General features: G+C 41.6%; 1 protein-coding gene across 1 annotated transcript; it reads right to left on the bottom strand.

The window, feature by feature from the left end:
* Positions 1 to 978: 978 nt before the first annotated feature.
* wscd1b (WSC domain sialate O sulfotransferase 1b) lies at positions 979 to 19,899 on the bottom strand. The gene is made up of 10 exons (XM_088440997.1): positions 19,700 to 19,899; positions 17,000 to 17,163; positions 16,544 to 16,893; positions 8,035 to 8,155; positions 5,879 to 6,063; positions 4,931 to 5,052; positions 3,892 to 4,078; positions 2,827 to 2,991; positions 2,542 to 2,742; positions 979 to 1,670 (listed from the first exon to the last, which is right to left on the bottom strand). Exons 2-10 carry the CDS (start codon positions 17,047 to 17,049, stop codon positions 1,318 to 1,320), a joined length of 1,734 nt encoding a protein of 577 aa, XP_088297123.1. The 5' UTR covers positions 17,050 to 17,163; positions 19,700 to 19,899; the 3' UTR covers positions 979 to 1,317.
* Between the last annotated feature and the right edge of the window lie 253 nt (positions 19,900 to 20,152).

Below are 20,152 nucleotides of genomic sequence, written 5' to 3'. Positions count from 1 at the left end.
CCAGGGGGCACTCTCCACTAGAAAATTCAAAACAGGCATGTTACTGTTTTGTTTGCAGTACGTTTTCTAACAATCCAAGTGTGTGTGGTTGAAAATATGTTGGTGCTCCTCTTGGTTCTTCAGGGATAATTTTGCTGTAGCCAGGCAGTTTAGAAAAAAAACAACATAAACTTCCTTTAAGCATCTTTCTGTGTAAATATCTGATGTCACAACCTGAGGCTTATACGTGACCAAAATGAATTTTCTGTTGATTTTTTTTGTTGGTGCGCCTTACACTCCAGTGCAGCTTATACTCTGAAAAATTGGGCTTCCATCAGATCGGGGCCCGAAAGTCAATTGCGGTGACACTTGTCTGGAGGGAAATGAGCCACTTGTTTACAAGCGACATTTTCCATTTTTCGGGTAATGAAATTCAACTGGAAAGGGCAAATAGATTTCATTAGCACACCGAGAGGTTTTGCCACTCAACTGTTATGTTTTTAATGCAAGCGAAAAGGTGTTGATTGTGTTTCCAGTCTGTCGAGAGGCATTTGACATTTTGAGGCGCCGGATGTTCTTTCAGGAATCGAATGTAACCCAGCAGATGCGTTTTTGTTGGGAGGTTGGGATGAGGGACTTGTGGGTTTCGTCATGGATGATAAATGAAATGAAAAAATATTAACACGTTTCACTAGGAACAAAAAAATGGGGGTAGGAAATATACCAGAAATGACCACATAGTGGCGCTGTTTCAATTTCTGGATGGCCTTCATCTGTCAGTGTTTTTGGACCCGACACATTTTATAATGCGTCAGAGGTTGGTATGGTCGACTCAACAGTACTGGACCACACATGAAGATGTGAAGATAATAGGCTGTTCCATAAATGGATTCAATGTTAAGTAGGTTGTAAATCTTAGCCAGCAGAGAACTTGAAATGCACAGCACTAAAAGTGTGCAGCGTCTCATCCGCTTGTCAATCATTCATCGAATTTCAACATCATTTACAATGCAATGTAATATTTAATCAAAACATGTATTTTACAGCAGGCTCTCATTGCAGAAAGATGAAAAATTGAGAAAAGCATTTCCATCTTCAATTTGCGCCCTTATTTATCTGCCGTCACACGCTTTGCTTGCTAATCTACTTCTGGTGCCACGCACATCTTGTGAAATCCTCTCTTAGCGTTCATCATATTTGCCGTTGACGGAGAAGTAGGTCCAGCCTGGAGGTTTTGATGGCGGGCGTCCGCGTTGGCCGCGAGAGCGTTTGTCCTCGAATCCCACTTGAGCTTCCGCTCAATGGGCGGCGCGCAACTGTGATGAATCCTCCGTGGCATCATCTGGGAAGGTATTCTCTTGGAAGTCCACTAAAGTTCCTGCCCTGTAGTGCGGCGTGGACAGAACCGATGAAGGTGTCGATCATTTTTCTCATGCGAGGCGTAAACGGGTCAAAGGATGGCCGCCGCGCCCCCGGCCGCTTAAAGTAGCCGTCCTGGTTGCTCTGAGCACAGATCAGACGCTCCTCGGTGGCGCTGACGTTAAGGAAGGCCGTGATTCGCCGCAGCTGAGGCACCAGAGCCCTCTGGAGCTCCTCGTAGTGCACCACCTCAAGGTGACGTCCAGACTTCAGCCAACTCAATGCGTGGGACGCCCACCAGGGGGCGTAGCTGGACACGAATTCTGGCCACTCTGCAGTAAAACGGCATAGTAGAAGAATGTTACTATAACTTTCCACTGTCGTTGTAATCAAATGGGGAACGTTAGCGTTTGGACTCGTCTGTATTACGCATCCAAAGTTAATCCGAGTTAATCAGACTTTCAAAATAAAGGCGAAATGAGTCCTTGAGTATTTTCCTTAGTTTTACCGCAGTAACTAAAACTCGCAAAACAGGAAGTGAACTTTTTTCTTTTGGCATTTTTTTAGGTTGTTTCTAAAAAATAAAATAAATATAAAATTGTTTTGTCAGTCCAACTTCAGAATGTTTCTTCCTTCTGAGGAAATGTATTAAGAAAATAGCAATGTAAAATTATGGTTACAAATTAAGATCCTTAAAATAGCTGTGATATATTTTTTTTGTTTCTTGTTTTGCTTTAGTTTTCTTTTAGTTTGTTTCTTTTGTTAAAAAAAAATCATAAAATATTTTTGGCTGCTCCTACTTAGGAGGAAAAATATCAAGAAAAATAGCGTAAACCAATAAACATATTGTTGTAAAAGAAGATCCATTAGAAGAAGTTTCAATTAGGTTTTTTTTTGCGTGTATTTATTTTTGCTTTTTTTCCCCCTAATTTTAATTCTTTGGTTTGTTTCTTTTGTTAAAAAAAATACATAAATACATGCTGTAACTCGTATAAATGCTGTAAAACATAATGAACAGTTGTTTAAAGTTGATTTTCATCGTTTTTCGTTTGTTAATTTTAAAAAGGATACACGTTTCGGTATACTAATACAATTTTATAGATAATATTCTTATTTATAGACAGCATGTCGAGTGAAAAAATCCAACAACTGGTTTATGAAGCAGCACCAAGCTTCACTTGTAAGAAGCAGCGCATCCATCACCTTTGCTCTTCCATTGGGCATCTGACGCATGTCCTAAATGTCCAGCACACTTGCGGTTGAATTCAGCCATCAGGGACCGATATGGATTCCTAATCAGAAGGATGGCGGAGTCAAACATCTCGATTTCTTTCTTTCCGCTCTCATGAGTTTTGACACAAATGCTACGACCGCTCCGCCAGAAGTCCTTTTCCCCTTTGAAACCTGGCGGAAATAAACAATGCATGACCGGCCGCATGATAATGTGTCCGCCCAGTGGAAAAACACCGAAAACGAAACCATTCCCACCTCTGCTGTACAAGGTTCCATCAAAATAGAAGCTTCCTGTGTAGTAGCCTGTGATGAGCTCGATCAGGTGTCGGACCCAAGTGTTGCCGGCGCCGGGGAAACTGGAAAGGGCTACGAGGGAGCTGGATCTCTGTGGGAGGAACATCCTCTCCTTACACCTGGAGTCTGGCCGAGGCAGAATAAGGAAGGCTGGGTTCACATCATTGTATAGAAGTTCTCCCATATTTCTTTCTTCAATATGTATCTTGGTAGATGTGGATATGTTCTGTAGGAAATGTCACGTCTCCTTCAGCTGTAATGAATCACGGGCATGATGAACTAAGGACCGTCACAGGCACAATAACCTAATCACAGGATCAAACAGTATGTGGTCTGTCGCCATGTTCCTGGGAAAGAAGATAGCAGCGATTGCAAGGGCTGATAATATATGGACTTCCACCTGTGTTCCCCACTATCGGAATCTGATTGATATCTTGCTGCCAAAATAGCTTTTCAGGGCAGCGTGTGGCTTTGTCACAGGGCCAAACCTAACAAATAAAATAGGGGTGGACAGAAAGTGTAACCAGACCAGAAGCAGACCCGAGAAGGTGCACGGTCCCGCCCGCTCTCCTCGTGAGGAAAAAAGTTTGTCTTCTTTCTGCTTTGTTGCTGACTAAATGTTCTAGGTCTCCTGAACCTGACAGTATGTGGTACTAAATTCGATATGTTTCTGATCTTTTGATGTGCCACTTCAGTCTGAACGGTCAGGTTTCATACATCCGACTCGCACGTCGGATGTGAGAACAAACAAACGACAAACATCACAATTCTGCGCTCAAATGGGTGCCAGTGGGTTGGGGAAACTAAAACGAAATTACATTTAACGGACTGAAAATATTCCGGCTTCGCTATGGCAGCCATTCGAAAATCGCCAGGTGCTTCCGTAAACACGCGAAGCACGCCGGCTGTCTGTGATGTCACGGCGTCCTGCGAGGTAGCTTGTGGCTGTTTAGTGTTCATAAAAAAAAAAATACCGTAGTACAAAGATCATGTAGATTTAACTGACGTGTATAAGAATGGTCTTACCGAGGACAGGTGTGTGATAGACCTGATAGTAGTCCTGCTCAGCGGGTTTTGGTTTGGTTTTACCAATGTCGTGAGGACCGATGTTTTCCACACACTGATTTCTCGCAGACTGTTGGTCCAGACTGAAGAGAGAAGATGTCCAAGTACAGAAACAAAAGGGCTTCTTGAACACAGCAAGCGGGAACTCCTACAAACCAGATGACACAAATATTATGTGTTTGATGACTCATCCGGTTTATTTACAGTTGGGTGTATCATGACGAGCCACATTGGCGTAACACCTCCCTTATATTTGCTCACACCATTTTGCACATTGATAACACTATTTTTCTTTTTTTCATTCCATTTGTTATGAAAGCTTTGGAGGGAAGCACATACCAGATCCGTCGGTGGGCGTTGATACATGCGTATATGTCTCTGGACATATTCAAATCCGCCATCAATGTATTTTGTATGTAGTGAGGGCACCAACTTTGCTAGCTTGATTCAGAACACTACAAAACTGCGACTTAATTCCGTTGTCTTTGGACCACACGGTATAAGCCTCCAACATTAGCGCTAACCGCTAACTAGTATGGTGATTTCATTTTCAAATTCACTTGGCCACCTTGAAAAACATTTGAGGAAGTTAGCTTTTGTAGGAGCTAGCTTGATTAATCGTTGTGCATTATTTTGACCATTTTGGGTCATGGTCTTCCGCATCATTCTTGCAGTGTTTCAGCCAAGTGATAGCACACTCCTTGTAGTGTGATTACTAAGTGGTCATGTCATGTTGATCTTTGACATGTTGGTGAAATTTCAGCTCCCTCGTGACTTCTTTCAATGCTTTCCTTTCCATGTAAAGCCATAATACCGCACAATGGTTAAAAACACACACAAAAAAAAAACGCTTACATTGTCTTTGAACGACACGGCACATGTCTCCAGCATTATCGCTAACAGCTAACTAGTATGTGGCGCATTCAAACACAGTTGGACATTTTGGAAATTCAGGCAGAAACAATCCATAGTACTTACTGCACAGTAAATTTGTTCAAACCTTGTCAGTGCAAATCTCGATGCAGGAGTGTGTGGTTAGATTGGTTTGAATTGAGTGAACGGGGAAGTTGTTGATGGTCTTGTTCAGCAATTTGAAGCAGCCTCGCTGGTGTGCCTTCCTGACTGTGGAAAAAAAAACACACACACACACAAATACTGTCTAAATATATCTCAAATACTTGGCTAGATTTGCAAATTTATGACATGCTAAACATTGGTGATTAGCATGCAAAAAAAGAACATTTTAGCATATGCACACATTGCAAAGACGCTTTGCATTTACTCTTAAGTCCATAATGAATGAGCAGCGACTCCAGCCAGGTGGGAATCGACGTGAATTATTTCCGAAGCTGAGAAAAACACTCAAGGCATGTTTGTATAAATCCTCAATGGGCACGGCAGTCGGATATAAAAGGATAGAGCATATTTTTCAAGGATTTAAAGGTGGCCCGAGGAAATAAGTGGATAGAGAGGCAGAGGCTGGACTGCTGTTAAATCGCTTTGTCAGCAAGTTTGCGTTGACATAACTTTGCGAAGGCCCTCATGCGCGCATATGGAAACAGGACGGATCAAAGGTTCTGAGTTTGAATCCTGCGGTCGTAACGGGGGCACAAGTTCAAGTTTAGGAGCCTCCATCAAGCGTAAAGTACATATAGCGTTACGTACGAGTCGACAAATTGACAAATGCTATGGCTAGCACGCCAATGCTAATAGTGGTTGCCACTCTGTCGGCGTGTCTAGAAACTCATATCTACTGAATAGAAGATAATAAACTATGGCTATTCCTCTCATTTCAACTCATGTCCGACCTTTAAAAAAAAACATTGGATGGCTTAATCAATTTGAAAAAGATTCAATCGAGACTTCCGCGGTTCTTACTCGCACGTGTCTATCTTTGTACAAGGAATAAAGACTCTGACACATCTTGACGGAGGAGGACTGGACTCACATTTTCGATGACCCGGCATCTGCTCCTGCACCTTGTAAATGGAGAGGCGCCCCACGCCGCCGCACGGGGAGCCCCTCTCCCCCCGGCATGCCAGACTGCAATCCTCGTCTGCAACTTGCGAGCTGCTGATCCTGTTCCCGCAGTGACATTCGGCGCCATACTCCAACCCTGCAAACTGGTACCCACTAACAACACACACACACACACACGCAAAGCAAATATAGAGTAATTATCGCTAGTTATTGCCTAAAGCAAGGTCGCTCGATAACCTCAAGCTACTAGCCTCGGGCTAAGCATACTGCACTCGACATTTGTGATTATTTCAATGCAAGGCAAAACTCCTGCTTTTCATCTAAAGGCTTTTTTTCTTTTCTTTCGCAGAGCACTTTTGTGAATCATTTACTTCATTTGAGGTGCAAATGACTAATTTTGTGGAGTTACTTTTTTAAAAGGTTTATCCCAGGGACCAGAAGCAACTGTCAGAATATTTGTAAAATGAGTGATTATGCATTCTGCATTATATCTACAAAATAGCTTGCCACACTTGTAATAAGCATACACACACCTAGAAACACACGTGTAGCGGGTTCCAGACGTGTTGTTTTTAGGGTGAGAATTTTTTCTATAAATTAGGGACTTCTAAAATCAAAGAAAAAGACAGGGTTCCTTCGGGCTGTTTTGGAGCGCCGTAGAATTGGACTCATGCAGTCCTTCTCCGTTCTCCTCATGCATGACACAGAAAAAATGCTTTTTCTCCTTCTTTGTGTATAGTTTCTCACAAATGTCTAACAGGTGAACCCGACAGCAACATTCGTCATTATTTTTTCAGTTATTAACGTTGAATGCACTCACGGCCTTTTAATGAATGAGTTTTAGTTTGAGGAGCCATTTTCTTTTGTGCATGATTTTTTTTTCATAACAGGTGTATTATTATTATTATTATTATTCCTGTTACTAAGGTTTAATGTATTTATGGCCTTTTATTCTGTATGAATTAGAAATATCTGACTGGATTTGAATGCACCATACGCCTCAATCTCAAGTCAGAATCTACCAAAGACTTGGATGTGTCAAGCTTCTCTCTGAGGAAAAAAAACTTCAAAATTTAATTCTGATAAGGCTATACTTCCCTCGCTTTACTTTTAGATTGTCTCTTTTGTTAAAATAATAAATTAAGTTGATATGTTTTTGCCTGGTCCGACTTTGAAGGAAGAATTTTCAGAAAAAACCCGCAATTGATATGGTCATAAATGAAAATCCATGTTGTAGAGGCAGAATGTTTTAATGAATTCAATTACTATTTTTTAATGGCCTGATTTAAAAGGAAGTCGGAGTGAAAATCGATTCCTGGTGTTTACATAAGGTGCAAAGTTAAAAAAAAAAAACGTACCCTTCAACCACTTATTTCAAGCCTGGCGAAATTTCTAGTTATAGCGCATCCTCTTCTGCACATCTAGCGAATGACTTTTTAAAATTTTTTTTAGCTTTAACAGCAGTCGCCTGTGATCTGCAAGGCAGCTGTGACTCCCGGCCACCTCCATCCTTATCCTCTGTTCTTCTCAAAGACAGAGACCTCATCAAATCTGACCTTTTACGTACTTGCTTTTGACGCATCCCGGTAAATTGCCTTGACTTTTTACTTTTTGCCAGTCGCGGTAATTGGCCCTCTCAGTTAACGAGCGGGATTTCCGTCTGTGTGGATTAGAGGTGAAAGCGGGGCCAAGGGGCTCTGCGGAGGTTTGCAGTAGATCTGCATTCATCTCAGGTATTACAGTATCAAAAGAAATAATTCCCTTTGCTGATTTTGCTTTGAAGAAATCCACCCGCTTCTCCAGATTTTTATGCAGTCGTGCTCTAAGTTTAGACATTTTTTTTCCCGTGACGCGTGGCCGCTCCGGCCGCGAGCTACCGATGTCATCGCATTAAAGCCTGAAAACACACGCGCGCGCGCGCACGCGCAGCTCCCCCGCTCTAACTTTTGCAACAGATCCGGCTTTCTATTTGCCGCTTTCGCCCCGGTTCATCTTTTACTGTCATCTAGCCACCTGGCTCGACACACAGGAGGCTTTCAGCGAGGAGGCCGAGAGCCGAAGCATTTACTCAAACAGCAAGCCTTCTGTGCTCCTCCGGTTGGGGCCCCGTGAAAAAAGCATTACCTTTCCGAGCAGGTGTCTTGACACAGAGAGCTGGTCATTTTGCGCAGGTCGTAGAGCATAATTCCTCCGAGGGCTCGCTCGCTGGTGTTGTGCAGGAAGCAGCCGACGTAGGTGCCTTTATCTGCCGGGAATAGTTCTCATCAGGAAGAAGATGGATGCGTAATAGAACACAGAGATTCACAAAAGATGCAGTATGTATTTCAATAGAAATACCATTGTGTATTTGAATGAGTTTATCTATATTAATGCTGACATCTAATAAGAGAAGCGTGACTTGTTTTGTATTTGTGATGTGAAATAATATCTGTATTAACGAAATATCAGTAAATCGAATACAAGGAGGAGGACTGGATACGTTTTGCGCTTCTTCCTAATTGTTTTTCAACATAGAAATGTCACCGAACTGCAATATTATACTGACAATTTCTTTTATTGGTTTCTTTTTTTCTTCTCGGATGTCAAAATGTGTTCATATGATCAATAAAATAAACGACATAGTTTCATTTACTAAGCTTCGGAACTGAAATAAAACGTGCCCAAATTGATTTTATAAAACAAATCTGCTTCCTGTCTATGGAGAACTGGAAGTGCCAACGTTCGATAAATAATTTAATAAAATATTTCATGAATTAATTAACTGTGTCATTAAATAAATAAATGTGTAATTAATTAATTAAATGTGTCATTAAATAAATACACGTTTCATTCATTTTTAAATGTTTCATTAATTAACACTGTGCCAACTGGCGGCATTTCATGAATTAATTTTACCGGTAAACCTGATTGGCTACCCTGCTTGAAGAGCCAGATACATATATCCCAGATACATAAGTCTTAAATCGATGCTTAAGTACATGCATTTCCAGATACTCAAGGACTATATTGATACATAACTGTCTGGGATTGAATGTCTGGACTCTTAAAAAAAAAAAAGAAAAAAAAACGTGAAAATACGTCCCTGGCATTGAATGAGTTACCGTCTCTCGATTGTATGACGATTCTTTGCACGTCTATGGATTGGAGGAATACTTGTCAATCGAATTTGAATCGAAAATAGATTCTGAATTGAATGACACCGATAATTGAGGTTTGTCTTACCGGGTCTCATTTTTCATTAGCTTCATACTCATACAGTAATGCGAATGTATTTACAAGCAAAAAATTCAGACAGCAGATAGAAACTTGTAATATATAATAGGCTGCGACAGATTATATTATGCGCTGGCAAGATGAAGGCGCCTTATAAAATGTGGCCTTTGATGATATGCTTTTCTTTTCAGAGCATAAAAGTCGTCCTTTCCAGACATTGTGTGGTGTGAAATATGTGTGTGTTTTCTCTATGTCTTCATTTATATCCATCCCCTTGGGTGTGATGCTATCATATTTTTAGACTATATGCTTCATGTTTTACCCATTCAAGAGCTATATGCTGTGAACAAAAACTATTTTTTTTCTTTGGGTCCCTGGATGCATCCTGTGTTGCCTTTTAAATTTATTTCCGAATCCCTCCGCAGAGTCTCTTTTCTAAGATGTTTTTGCTTTTAAGATTTCAAGGATACGATGGTTTGAGCTTCTTTTTTTTTTCCCTCTCTCTTACTACCCACATAAAACGAGATTGCTGCCAGGGGCCAAAGAGTGAATCGAGGAGATAAATGTTGGGGTGAAGGCATGTGGCAGCAAGGTGTGTAGACAAGATGGGGAGCAAGCAGCAGAGCACTGAATCTTGGGTTCCTACGATGCACCGGCGTTCGGAATCCATGAATTCCATTTACTTGAAACAGAAGGCGGCAGGACAATGAGATCTCAAAGCCCCGGTTTCCACCAAGAAATACTGTTCGGCACTCAAATTTTGGGCTATGTGTTGTCAGAAGTTAGATGCTAAAGTAACACTCTTTTGTATTGCATCAACATCAATGAAATGAAAACCAAAAGTTTGAGCAAAGCACCCTGCGTTTCAGTACAGTGGAACCCCGTGTTACAGCGTTCCTGGCTTACGTTTTTTTTTTTTTTGGTGGAATACTGAGTTTTTTCGTACCCTCTACAGTATTTTTCCGGCTTTGCGACAAATACAACTGTCATGACCTTAGGGGGTGTGCTGTATTTGTGTTGTTGCACTTATTTTCAATGCCTCATTGCATCGCGTCACTACATTGCTGCTCTGCTATTGGTCGGCGTCTCCTCACGGAGATGCTGGTCTGCTATTGATCGGCCTCACTCGTTTCAAAATGGCGGAACTGTAAAGCTTTGTTCTATCGTGAGTGGTTACAGAAGCGTATTTATAGTGCATTTTATTGCTTATTTCAAACTTGAAAGGATAAGCCATTGGTCCCAAGATTTGCTGGTGCTGTTAAAAGTAAGAAGATGATCTGGAAACGAAGCTGGAGATGATAAAGGAATACGAAGCTAGCCTAGCCTAGGCTACCCTTACTAGGGAATATGGGCATAACAAGCGCCACTCAAAGGTAAATAAATCCTTTCTATATTTTTTACTTATGATGTTTTCTGATTGTATACATGTATTTTATATATACGTAGCACTTACTATATTATTTTGGTACCAATTTTTAATATGTATGTACAATTTTGATGTTTTTACCAGGGTTTCTAAACGCATTAGCTATTTAACATAAATTTGGATCGCCATCCATACGGTGAATTCGCCTTACGAGCCCAACCGTGGAACAGATTAATCTCGTAACACAGGGGCCCACTGTATTTGTTTATTGCAAAAATTCTGTTTGGAAGATGCTCTGCACTCGTGCATTTGCTTCGCTTGCAAATGGCGTTAGCACTGGCGGCCAACACCACAAGCTTGCCAACCAAACCACTTCTCCGCCAGGAAGGCTTCTTGTAATTTACTCTCTGGCTTCTCACCAGTGTCCTTCAGTCATCACCGAGGAGTATTTTTTTTTTTTTTCTTATTCGCCTCCTGTGTTTCTACGTTTGCCTAGTCCAAGATCCAGACTTTGAACATCCATCCATCCATCCAAACATTTTTTAGAGCTATACAAGGGTCACAAGCTTGCCGGTGCCTGTCCCAGCTGACTTTGGGCAGCTAAGGACAATTTAGTATGTCCAATGCTTGGAGGAAGTCGGAGTTGATGGAGGGAACCCACGCGGGCTCAGAGAGAACATGCAAACTCCACAGAAAGGCTGGAGTCGGGTGGATTTGAACTCGGGTCCCCGAACAGCGAGGCGGACGTGCTAACCACTGCGCCACCCAAGTTGCCGACTTTGAACATTGCAGCCCAAAATGATATACGACATCATTCCCAGAGACGTAGCCATTAGCTAAATTGCTCACGAAAAAGACAACTTTCATGAGGAAATTATCAAAGGAAATAACCCAACCGTCAGAGTCCCGTAGGCGTAATGGCAGTAAAGCATAAGTAGCGATCTTAATCAAATTTGTACAAATCAAATACAAGTCCAGAAGTTGCCAAAATGTAGAGTGTCTGTTCCTGATTGGAAATCCGAGACCTCAACACATGAGACTTGGGCCAGCGATTCCCCAAAAGACTGTCATAATATACAAATAGGGTTGGGGGCTTTCGACCAAGTTGGGTTAGTCAATTTTAAAAAATGGCCTCGCAACTTCGCTGTACCCGTGTTTGTGTTACTGTTTTTTTCCTTTTCATACTTTCTTGAAGACAGTGTTGCAATGGCAGCCTTGAATGGTATTGCTAGCGTACTAATGCTAATCTCGGTTACTAACGGGTTGGCACAGTTCCGTTTTGTAGATGCCTAAAAAGTCACTTGTATGTAAGGTAGTAAATAATGATTAGTTACTGCCACTCATCTTAGCTCATCTTCTACCATAGTAGATTATGTTTAAAAAAAAAAAAAAAAAAAAAAGGAACACCAGCAGCTGATGCATTCAAGCATTAAAGAGATATGGGTGGGGGAAGCATCTTGCATCTTGATTCATCAACCTAGTTTGGAGTGCTACCTCGGCAACCCACGCAGCAGGCGCTTTAATCAAAATGAAGAAGCAGCCATAGGCATTTGCAGCTGGGCTTAATGGGGGGAAGCGGCCCAAACTCTCGGACTGAATAAAAATGAGCGCGCTTGGGTCTGACACTGTGCTGCCTTCTTAAATGCTAAGACAGATGGCAGAGCAGGATATGACTCCTCTCCGGCAGGATTGGATGAAAAAGACGAACGACATGACCAAGGGAAAGGGCATGTACCAACAGACACTCCTATCTGATGTTGACCGCCTTTCTAAGATTCCTCACAATCGGGTAGGAAAACGAAGCATCGAGACGCTTCATGAAGCAGTTGGATTTTTTTATTTTTAACTCCTCTAGATGCCAAAGTTGGTACAGCCTAAAGGTGTCAAATTTAGCCCATGTCAAGCTCATTTACTGCCATTCAAAATGGGAAATGTTGTCCATTTTGAAAACCCAATGTTTTATCATCCATTTCCCCCGGGGTGGGGGGATTGTGACTGATTTTTGCTTTCCCGGGAAGGGCTTTGTAGAATATAATTGTAAAGCACTGGCCTAACATGAAATGCCAATGCACCTATTATTCATGCATGAGAAATCTCAGTCTAAATATAAAACCATAACGACGGCTTTTTTGGCCAAGCACTTTCTAACGGAATAGAATCACACCTCCAATTTTTGCTATTGAAACGTAATAATCAACCTTTCATCCCTGCTTTCTGAAATATTTTTCAATCAAATGTGATACAGTGTATTTTAACAAGGGGTCATGAGGCTATTACTTGGTTGAAAGCTTTCTCCTTCCTGCGTTCACCTTGTTGCATTGAGGTTGCTAGGTAACCAGCAGAGACTTCACAAAGTTTGTGATCCCAGCATGAGAGCCAGCTCCACTCTCCTTTTAATACTAGTCTTTAAACTACAGAACTCAATAGACGTTTTTTTTTTTTATTTAATCGCTTTCTTTTTCTTAGTCATAATGACTTCGATTTACTGTGTAAAGTGCCTTACCAAATAATACGCATTCACTGCCATTGATGGCTGTGGACGTCAAATCTCCTTTTCAACTGGGCTGTATTGTTATGATGTATGAAAAATGTTTTTGGAGCCTCGAGGTGTCTGAAAACCAAAACAAAAAACTTCCATGTCTTTTCAAATACATGCACTTGCACATGCTCCTAAAATGGAAATTTGATGTCTACAGCCCTTTTAAAAAGTTTAAAATGGGTCAATTCGAACCATGTTATGTTTTATGCACAGATGTCTGCGCTACACACCATTACCATTTTAAGTGAAAATGGGAATCATTTGAATTGTCTGTTGAGGACTTCATAGCAAAAAAATCTGTTTAAAATGGGTCAATTTGACCCGGCCTATGCTTAAAGGTGCAGAAGCATTTCGATAAACATTATTAGCCATTTCAATTGAAAGAAGGTCAGTATCACACCATTTTAATGATCTATTAATGAGAGGTTTCAATAGAATAGAACTACTTATTTTTAGTTCTTCACCTTTGCGTTGGGTCAGTTTGACCCAGAAAGTATTATATTCCAAAAGCAACCCAATAAACATTAGCATGTTGACTGTTTCTCTGTCCACATAAATTAAAATGAACCATTTCTCACAGTCGTTTGATGTGAAATGTAATAGCAATAATATTGTTGGGTCAATGTGACCCGGAATATGCTTAATGTTCCTGAATAACAATGCTATATACCTTCATACTGTTTGTTTAGTAAATATGTATTTTTATTGACTGTGCCAAGTTTGACAGCCAAAAACTATATGTCTTCTTTAACTTGAGTGGGTCAATTTGACCCGCAACGTAACACGAGGCTTAGCACATTTTTATTTTCTACTTTTGTGACTTCGCGAAAGGCATACTTTACTTTTTCCAGCGGCGAAAGATAAATATCATTAATTTGATGACAACTGTTTTCATTGTAGGTAATAAGTAGTACCTGCCAAAAACAAATGAATATATCTTGTTTAAAGTCATATCAATAAAATTGTGGCTTGAATTTTATCGCTCAAGCAATTTCCTCTCCAAACCAAAATGGATGTGTGTAATTAAAGACTGTGTTCGAGTTCTACTTGTTTTAAAGAACCTTTGCCAGATGGCAGTTATTAAAAGTGATCTCTTTGCAACCCTCAACGTTTTTCATCTTGTATTACTCCTCAGTGACTATATAGGTAATTGTGGATTGTCTTGAAAAGAAAAAAAAAAAGGTTTGAAAGCTCTGCAGGATGCGTTTTAAGAATGAGCAAGGAGAGCAAATGTTCCACCGGAGCTAATTCCTTCGTATTTGTCATCAGCTGAAATGATCAGAGTACTGACGTGCAAGGAAAAAAAAAAAAATCTTCATTGAAGAACCCATTTAATTGTACTCGCTTCTTCAAAGCAGCCATTTTGAGGCCTAATTATAATAGATGTGTTAAATGCAGCGGTGACATACTTTCTTAGAGACCCAGCGAGCGCTACAATCAAAGACATGGAAAGCTTCAGCTCCCAAAAAGTCTTCTAAACGTTCGAAATGATATCGGCTCATGATTATCTGCTCATGAATGAACAATGAAGTCTGCTGTAATGGTATTACGTGAGCCCTTTGTATTACCGCTGCCTCGGGCTATCTTCTTCACACTCTGCCACGTTTCGACAGGAACATACAATATATGTGTAGGTTTTCTCCCTTATATATTATTTAAGCAGGAAAACCTGTCTCGCTCTCGGCGGCGATCCAATGATATTTAAATGTCAAGCATCTTCTCTTTCTTTGCGTATTTTCCACTGTAAACCAGGATCACATTTGACGAAACAATAGAGATGCACTTCCTGTTAATGTAGTTAGATTATAGATTGACAAATGAGCAGAGGTGGCCAACTTCAATTTTATTGCAATCTTTTTTCATGCTGAAAATCGCTAGAATCCGCCCGTCAGACAAAGGCCGGTCTGTCGCTAACTTCCGTTGTCTTTATTCACAAAATAATGCCTTTAAACAGGGAATTTAAAATCTTATATATTGCGTTTCCTGGCCAAGATCCAATCGGAAGGAGCTTGTTCATTTGCTGTTTACCCATTGGTTACTTAAACAGTCACCGCTATGCTGCGGAAACGCATCCCAGACTGCTAAGCAAGCAATTTCTTCATGTAAATCAAATTTAAAACGCGAAATAACACCCAAAAAATCTCTTAGCACTTACATTTAACTTTTGCTCAGCATAATATTCCCGCCGAGCAAGATGACAGTGTACAGTATACATTTTGGTTCATGAAACCAGGACTCAGAAAGGCAGCGTAAACAAAGACATGGGCTGTAAAGTTGGCTGGGAATGACAAATGGAGAATTGACCCAAGGCAGTTTATTGACTGAACCGGACATGAAATTCGGTAATTATCTTTGATGCTCCCTGCATATTCTCAGATGAATTACTGATAGTACCGTAAGAAAACCCCGGTTTATTACGCCCCCGTGTAGAAGTATTAGTCGATATATCTTGTTTTAAAAAACTTGTTTTGATCTCTAACTTTCTGTTTTCTGTATGCTGACACAGAGAGCCGGCCCTCACACCTTGACCTCGAGTACAGCCCGCAGCTGAACAAACAGGAAGCAGGGTTTACACTCAGCATTCCAATTTATTATAAGAGCGCTCTTCATAACTTTTGCCCAACGCTCGTTACGCCTCCTACTGTGCGCGCGCCTCATCCACTCCTCGTTTACTCGTATTCTCCACACTGCTTTGTCACAGATGTACATTTCTTGCAACATTCAGCGTAATTGGCTTCTCATAGAGGCGAAAAGTCTTGCTGCTCACGGAGGAGAAGCTCTGACTTGACTCTTAGAGACGTTAGGTTGACTGTCAACAAACAGTCGACAGCATGGACTCAACTGCCGAGACAATTTGCTCACGGGCACTCCTACAAGACGCTTTCTTAATGAGGGCAGGAAGGGATCACAACTCCTGACCTTATTGGTCGACGTCGCGAATTATGAAGCGCAACGTGGCGAGGGAGCACAGTACCATGAAACCAGTGGCGATGCAGATGTCGTACCCTTACCACAGAAGCGGCTCAAGTTTATCCTACCACATAAATGCAAAGCACCCAGCTGCAATTACAGCCTAAGCTTACTATATAGTACTATACAATGCTGCGTGCGAACCGGAACCGCGTTTAAACATTGCCGCCTAGACAAAGGGGCCAAATCTCGTAGTCGTTAAATCATTTGGTCGTTGAGTCGAAAGATAAGACGATGGCTAGATCAACACCTTTACGGTTGGGCTTCTTTCAGACTGCGCCTGCATTCTGCAGACCCTCTGCTGGATTAACATGAAACCGGTGGCGATGCAGGTGTTGGACTCTTCCCCCGGAAGCAGCTCAATTTTAGTATACCGCGTAAATACAAAGCATCCAACTGCGATTGCAGTTCAAGCTAACAATAGTAGAATAAGTGCTGCGTGCGGGCTGGGACCACATTTAAACGTCACAACGACAAAGGGGCCGAATCTAAAAGTGGTCAGATTTGGTAATGATCATGGAGTTACAAGATGAGACGATCGCTACCTTTATGGCTGGGCTTCTTTTCGACCGCGCCTGCGTTCTCCGGACCCTCTGGCGGAATACCACGAAACCAGTGGCGATGCAGGTGTTGGACTCCCAGGCTTCGGGAAGCGGGCCAGCGCGGTCCCGCCTCGGCGCCAGGTGCCCATCTGGAGCGCGCCCTCGCACCCGAGCCGGCGGTCCCAAGGGTGGTGGGAGGTGCGGCCAGGGCCAGCAAGGGAGGTAGACCCGGGAGGCCCGGCTGAGCTACTCGGACATTGGAGCGTTGCATGAGCAGGACGCTGCCCGCCATCAGATAGGCAACGCCCAGGCCCAGAAGCAGCATTTGAGCCTGTTTCAAGGGGCAGCGCGGCCTGGAGAACAGCCCCGCCATGGCCGCTCCGGTTACAGTCTCTCATCAAAGAGGAGGGCCATTTCACGGATTAGGTGCGAGAATGACACATCTAGTAACCTACTTACAACTTCATAATCTTGGCAGGAGCTGCGGCTTTTGGCAACGTCGCAGACATTTAGTCTCGCTCCTCCGTTGGCACAGAGTCCGACAGCGCCGGCGGAACAACCGATGCGTCGCGGCGGAGAGGGATTTAATATCGCGGTCTGCGGTCACTTACTCCAGGCCCATCCTAGGGGAGACACGCACAGGCGGACACACGTAATATACGCGGCTGCTTTTAAAGCGTGGCTACTGACGGAGAGGCCGAGGCAAAAGGAAGAAAAGTTTTGGCCCGCGGGATTTGGCACAAAGTTGTGTGTTTGTGTCTTGCAACATCTTGCAACATCTCCCCTGGTGTGCTGTCTGATGTGTTGTTGATTCCACTTCTGATGTTTGTTCCTATTTCATAACCTAGCCGGGAGAATTACAATATGCGTTTCTTTTAATGCTGTCAAGCTATTAACATTTTTTTTTTTTTACTCAATCGCAAAATTTTCCTTCAATAATCACATTCATCTCATTTTTCAACTACGATTGTCTCCAAAGCTTCTTACTGGGGCTGTCATGATCAAATATTTTAGAATCGATCATTCTAGCGATTATTCCACCCGTTAAAAAACATTTAGTTTGTATGGAAGTCTTTCAAAAAGTCATTTTTTTCACTGCTTATTTACCAGTTGTTGTCATTCAGCTTCTTACCAGGGCTGTCATGACCAAATATTTTAGAATCGATCATTCGAGCCATTATTCCGCCATTTAAATAGCATTTATTTTCTTTGAAAGTCTTTCAAAAAGTCAGTTTTTTCATTGCTTATTTAGCGATCCTTGTCTTTAATTTGCTGTTACATAGCTGGTCATCAAAAGCATCAACAATGAATCCTTATCCCACTGCTAGAGGGATTGATGTGCTTATTCATATCGTTTCAATGATTTTTTTTCAAGTCTTTGGCTAAAAACATCTCTAAAAATGGCTGGCACCCAATTACGAAAAGAAGTAATCAATTACTTTCGATAGTTTATGAAATAAATCAATTTCTTTATGCATTAAAGTATTTCATTATGTTAGGTACTTTAATACCTGAAATATCTAAGTACCTCAAGTCATTGATTAATTCAATACCTAAATTAATTTGGTACTGGATCCCTAAAGTAGTCAGTTACCTTAGTACTTAATCACTTTAAGTAATTGATTATTTTAGTTTGTTAGCGTTTAAAGTCATGGTTTACTTAGTATACTTAATATCTAAAGTAATAGATTACTTTTGTATGTTATTCATGAATCTCTTGTGATGTCACAGCCATTTTTAGACCCTCCGTTGGTCAAACACTTGAAAAATACAAGTGCCTGGAAAGAAATGTCTGAAAGAAAATGCTAAACGAATCTTGGGTTGATTTATCAAAGTTTCGGCTTGACGGTTTCTGAGACTGTATTCTATTACACATCAGCTAAAAGGGGAAAACACTGTGCCATTTCATCCATCCTCCAGATTTAATCCGGATTATCTCTCAGTGCAGATGTTCCGTTTACTTGCAGCAGTGTGCCTGATGATGTGTATCTCGCCAACATTATCTCTGCAATCTGAGTCTCAGATAAATGACATCATGTAATAAAAAACAGTCTGGGTAGCACATTAAGCGTGCCTATGAACTAAGATTTATCGCAGCGGACTGACCTCTTCTTTTTAGCTTCCCTTTGGAGATGATCTCAGAAATATCTTCAAAAAAACGTGTGAGAGAGTTTAGGTTTGAAACTGATTTGATCGGTTGAATCGGATCATGTTTTTTTTTGCATTCTCTGCAAAACCAGCGATCGTCTTTAATGTCGTCATTTGCTGATCACATATATAAATATATATATATTGGGAAAGAATTAGAGTTGACTATCATCACGTTACGATTTGTTGCTAAGTTTTAATTGCTAAATTTTTTTGACCCCTTTTTCTATGCGTTTTCGGGTGTAAAATTTTCACTCACAATAATTGTCAATTACTGTATATGCAAATTTTGTTCGTACGTAGGACAGCCCAATTTCTGGTTAATAGTGTGGGGTAACTGTATGGTAAATTAGCAAGTTGTTCAAATAGAAATATTTGTCCACCTTCCGGTCTGATCAGGGATCATTTTCTCTAAAAAGCGTTGGTTTTCTTTTTGAAATGTAAAGTGGAATTTCAATAACATAAGGATTGGCATCATTTTTTTTTTTCGTTTCAGGCACTTTGATGCACTTGGTTCTTTTTTTCTGTTTTAGACTAACCTGTAATTTGTATAACGCTTTAAAAATGAAGTTAACAGTCATTGAAAGTTGATGTATATTGCTATTTTCTTTTATTATGTTTAAAAAAAGGATACAGTTTTAGCTATACTTCAACATTTTCTATATCGACGGCGGTGCAAAAGGTTTTCTGGGGGTCTTTGCAAAATATAATTGAGAATCACTGCCGTAAAAGTGTCTAATTCTCGCGCTGTCTCACTTGCGCAGACAACGCATCCAGGAAAAGTCTGCTGCAGAGGACAGATGCAACAGTTTGCCCAACAAGTTCCATTCCAGTCCACGTTTGAATTCATGACATGGCACGATATCGTCATCTCTCCCCGGTTTGTGCAAGCCGCCGGACTGACGGGAGCCCGAGCGCGTGCACGCGCCACATATTAAAAAATCGGAGGGCTGCAATTCCAACAATCCGTCTCCCTCGCAATTCCTATGAATGATTGAAGATAAAGATTACCTCGGAGCGTGCGTCCATGTCCAGCAGCGAGCACTTTCCTGGGTTATGGCCGTCCTGCCTGCCTCCGGTCACCCCAGCTCGCCAGCATTGCCAAAGCTGCTTTTATATAATCTCCCTCTCTCTCTCTCTTTCGCTCTCTCTTTTTTTTTTCCACTCTCCCTCTCCTCTCACTCTGCTCTAACGCGCGGCGATAGAATGTACTGTACGGTGTGCATGCGGAGAGGGAGCCGATTTCATTTGCATCGATGATGCACGCGTCACGCCGTCTTTTCCGTGGTGAGTCGGGCTCAGTAATCAGCGGGGTGTTTTACACCGTGCGCCTAGCGATCAAAGAGCTCGACGCTCCGCGGGGAATTTTCTAGAGGGGGGAGAAATACCTCGGGCACACTTGAACTGGTGGATAGACGAGAAAGAAAGCACATCTCAGATCTAGAAAATCAGCAGCGGGGTTTG

This window comes from Hippichthys cyanospilos, chromosome 18, assembly GCF_059441005.1.
Source record: "Hippichthys cyanospilos isolate Australia breed blue-spotted pipefish chromosome 18, RoL_Hcya_1.0, whole genome shotgun sequence".
NCBI classification, from domain to species: Eukaryota; Metazoa; Chordata; class Actinopteri; order Syngnathiformes; family Syngnathidae; genus Hippichthys; species Hippichthys cyanospilos.
The sequence above is the reverse complement of the archived record's forward strand: the minus strand, read 5'-3'. Positions and strand labels throughout refer to the sequence as shown.

What these genes read in the sequence shown, in the direction of transcription:
- wscd1b (XM_088440997.1), bottom strand. Translation starts at nt 17,049, where the DNA reads ATGTCTGCGACGTTGCCAAAAGCCGCAGCTCCTGCCAAGATTATGAAG. An exon ending in AAAGAAGCCCAGCCATAAAG is followed by an intron (nt 8,156 to 16,543) that starts GTAGCGATCGTC and finishes TATTCCCGGCAG; the next exon opens with ATAAAGGCACCTACGTCGGC. An exon ending in CTATCACACACCTGTCCTCG is followed by an intron (nt 2,992 to 3,891) that starts GTAAGACCATTC and finishes TGCCTCGGCCAG; the next exon opens with ACTCCAGGTGTAAGGAGAGG.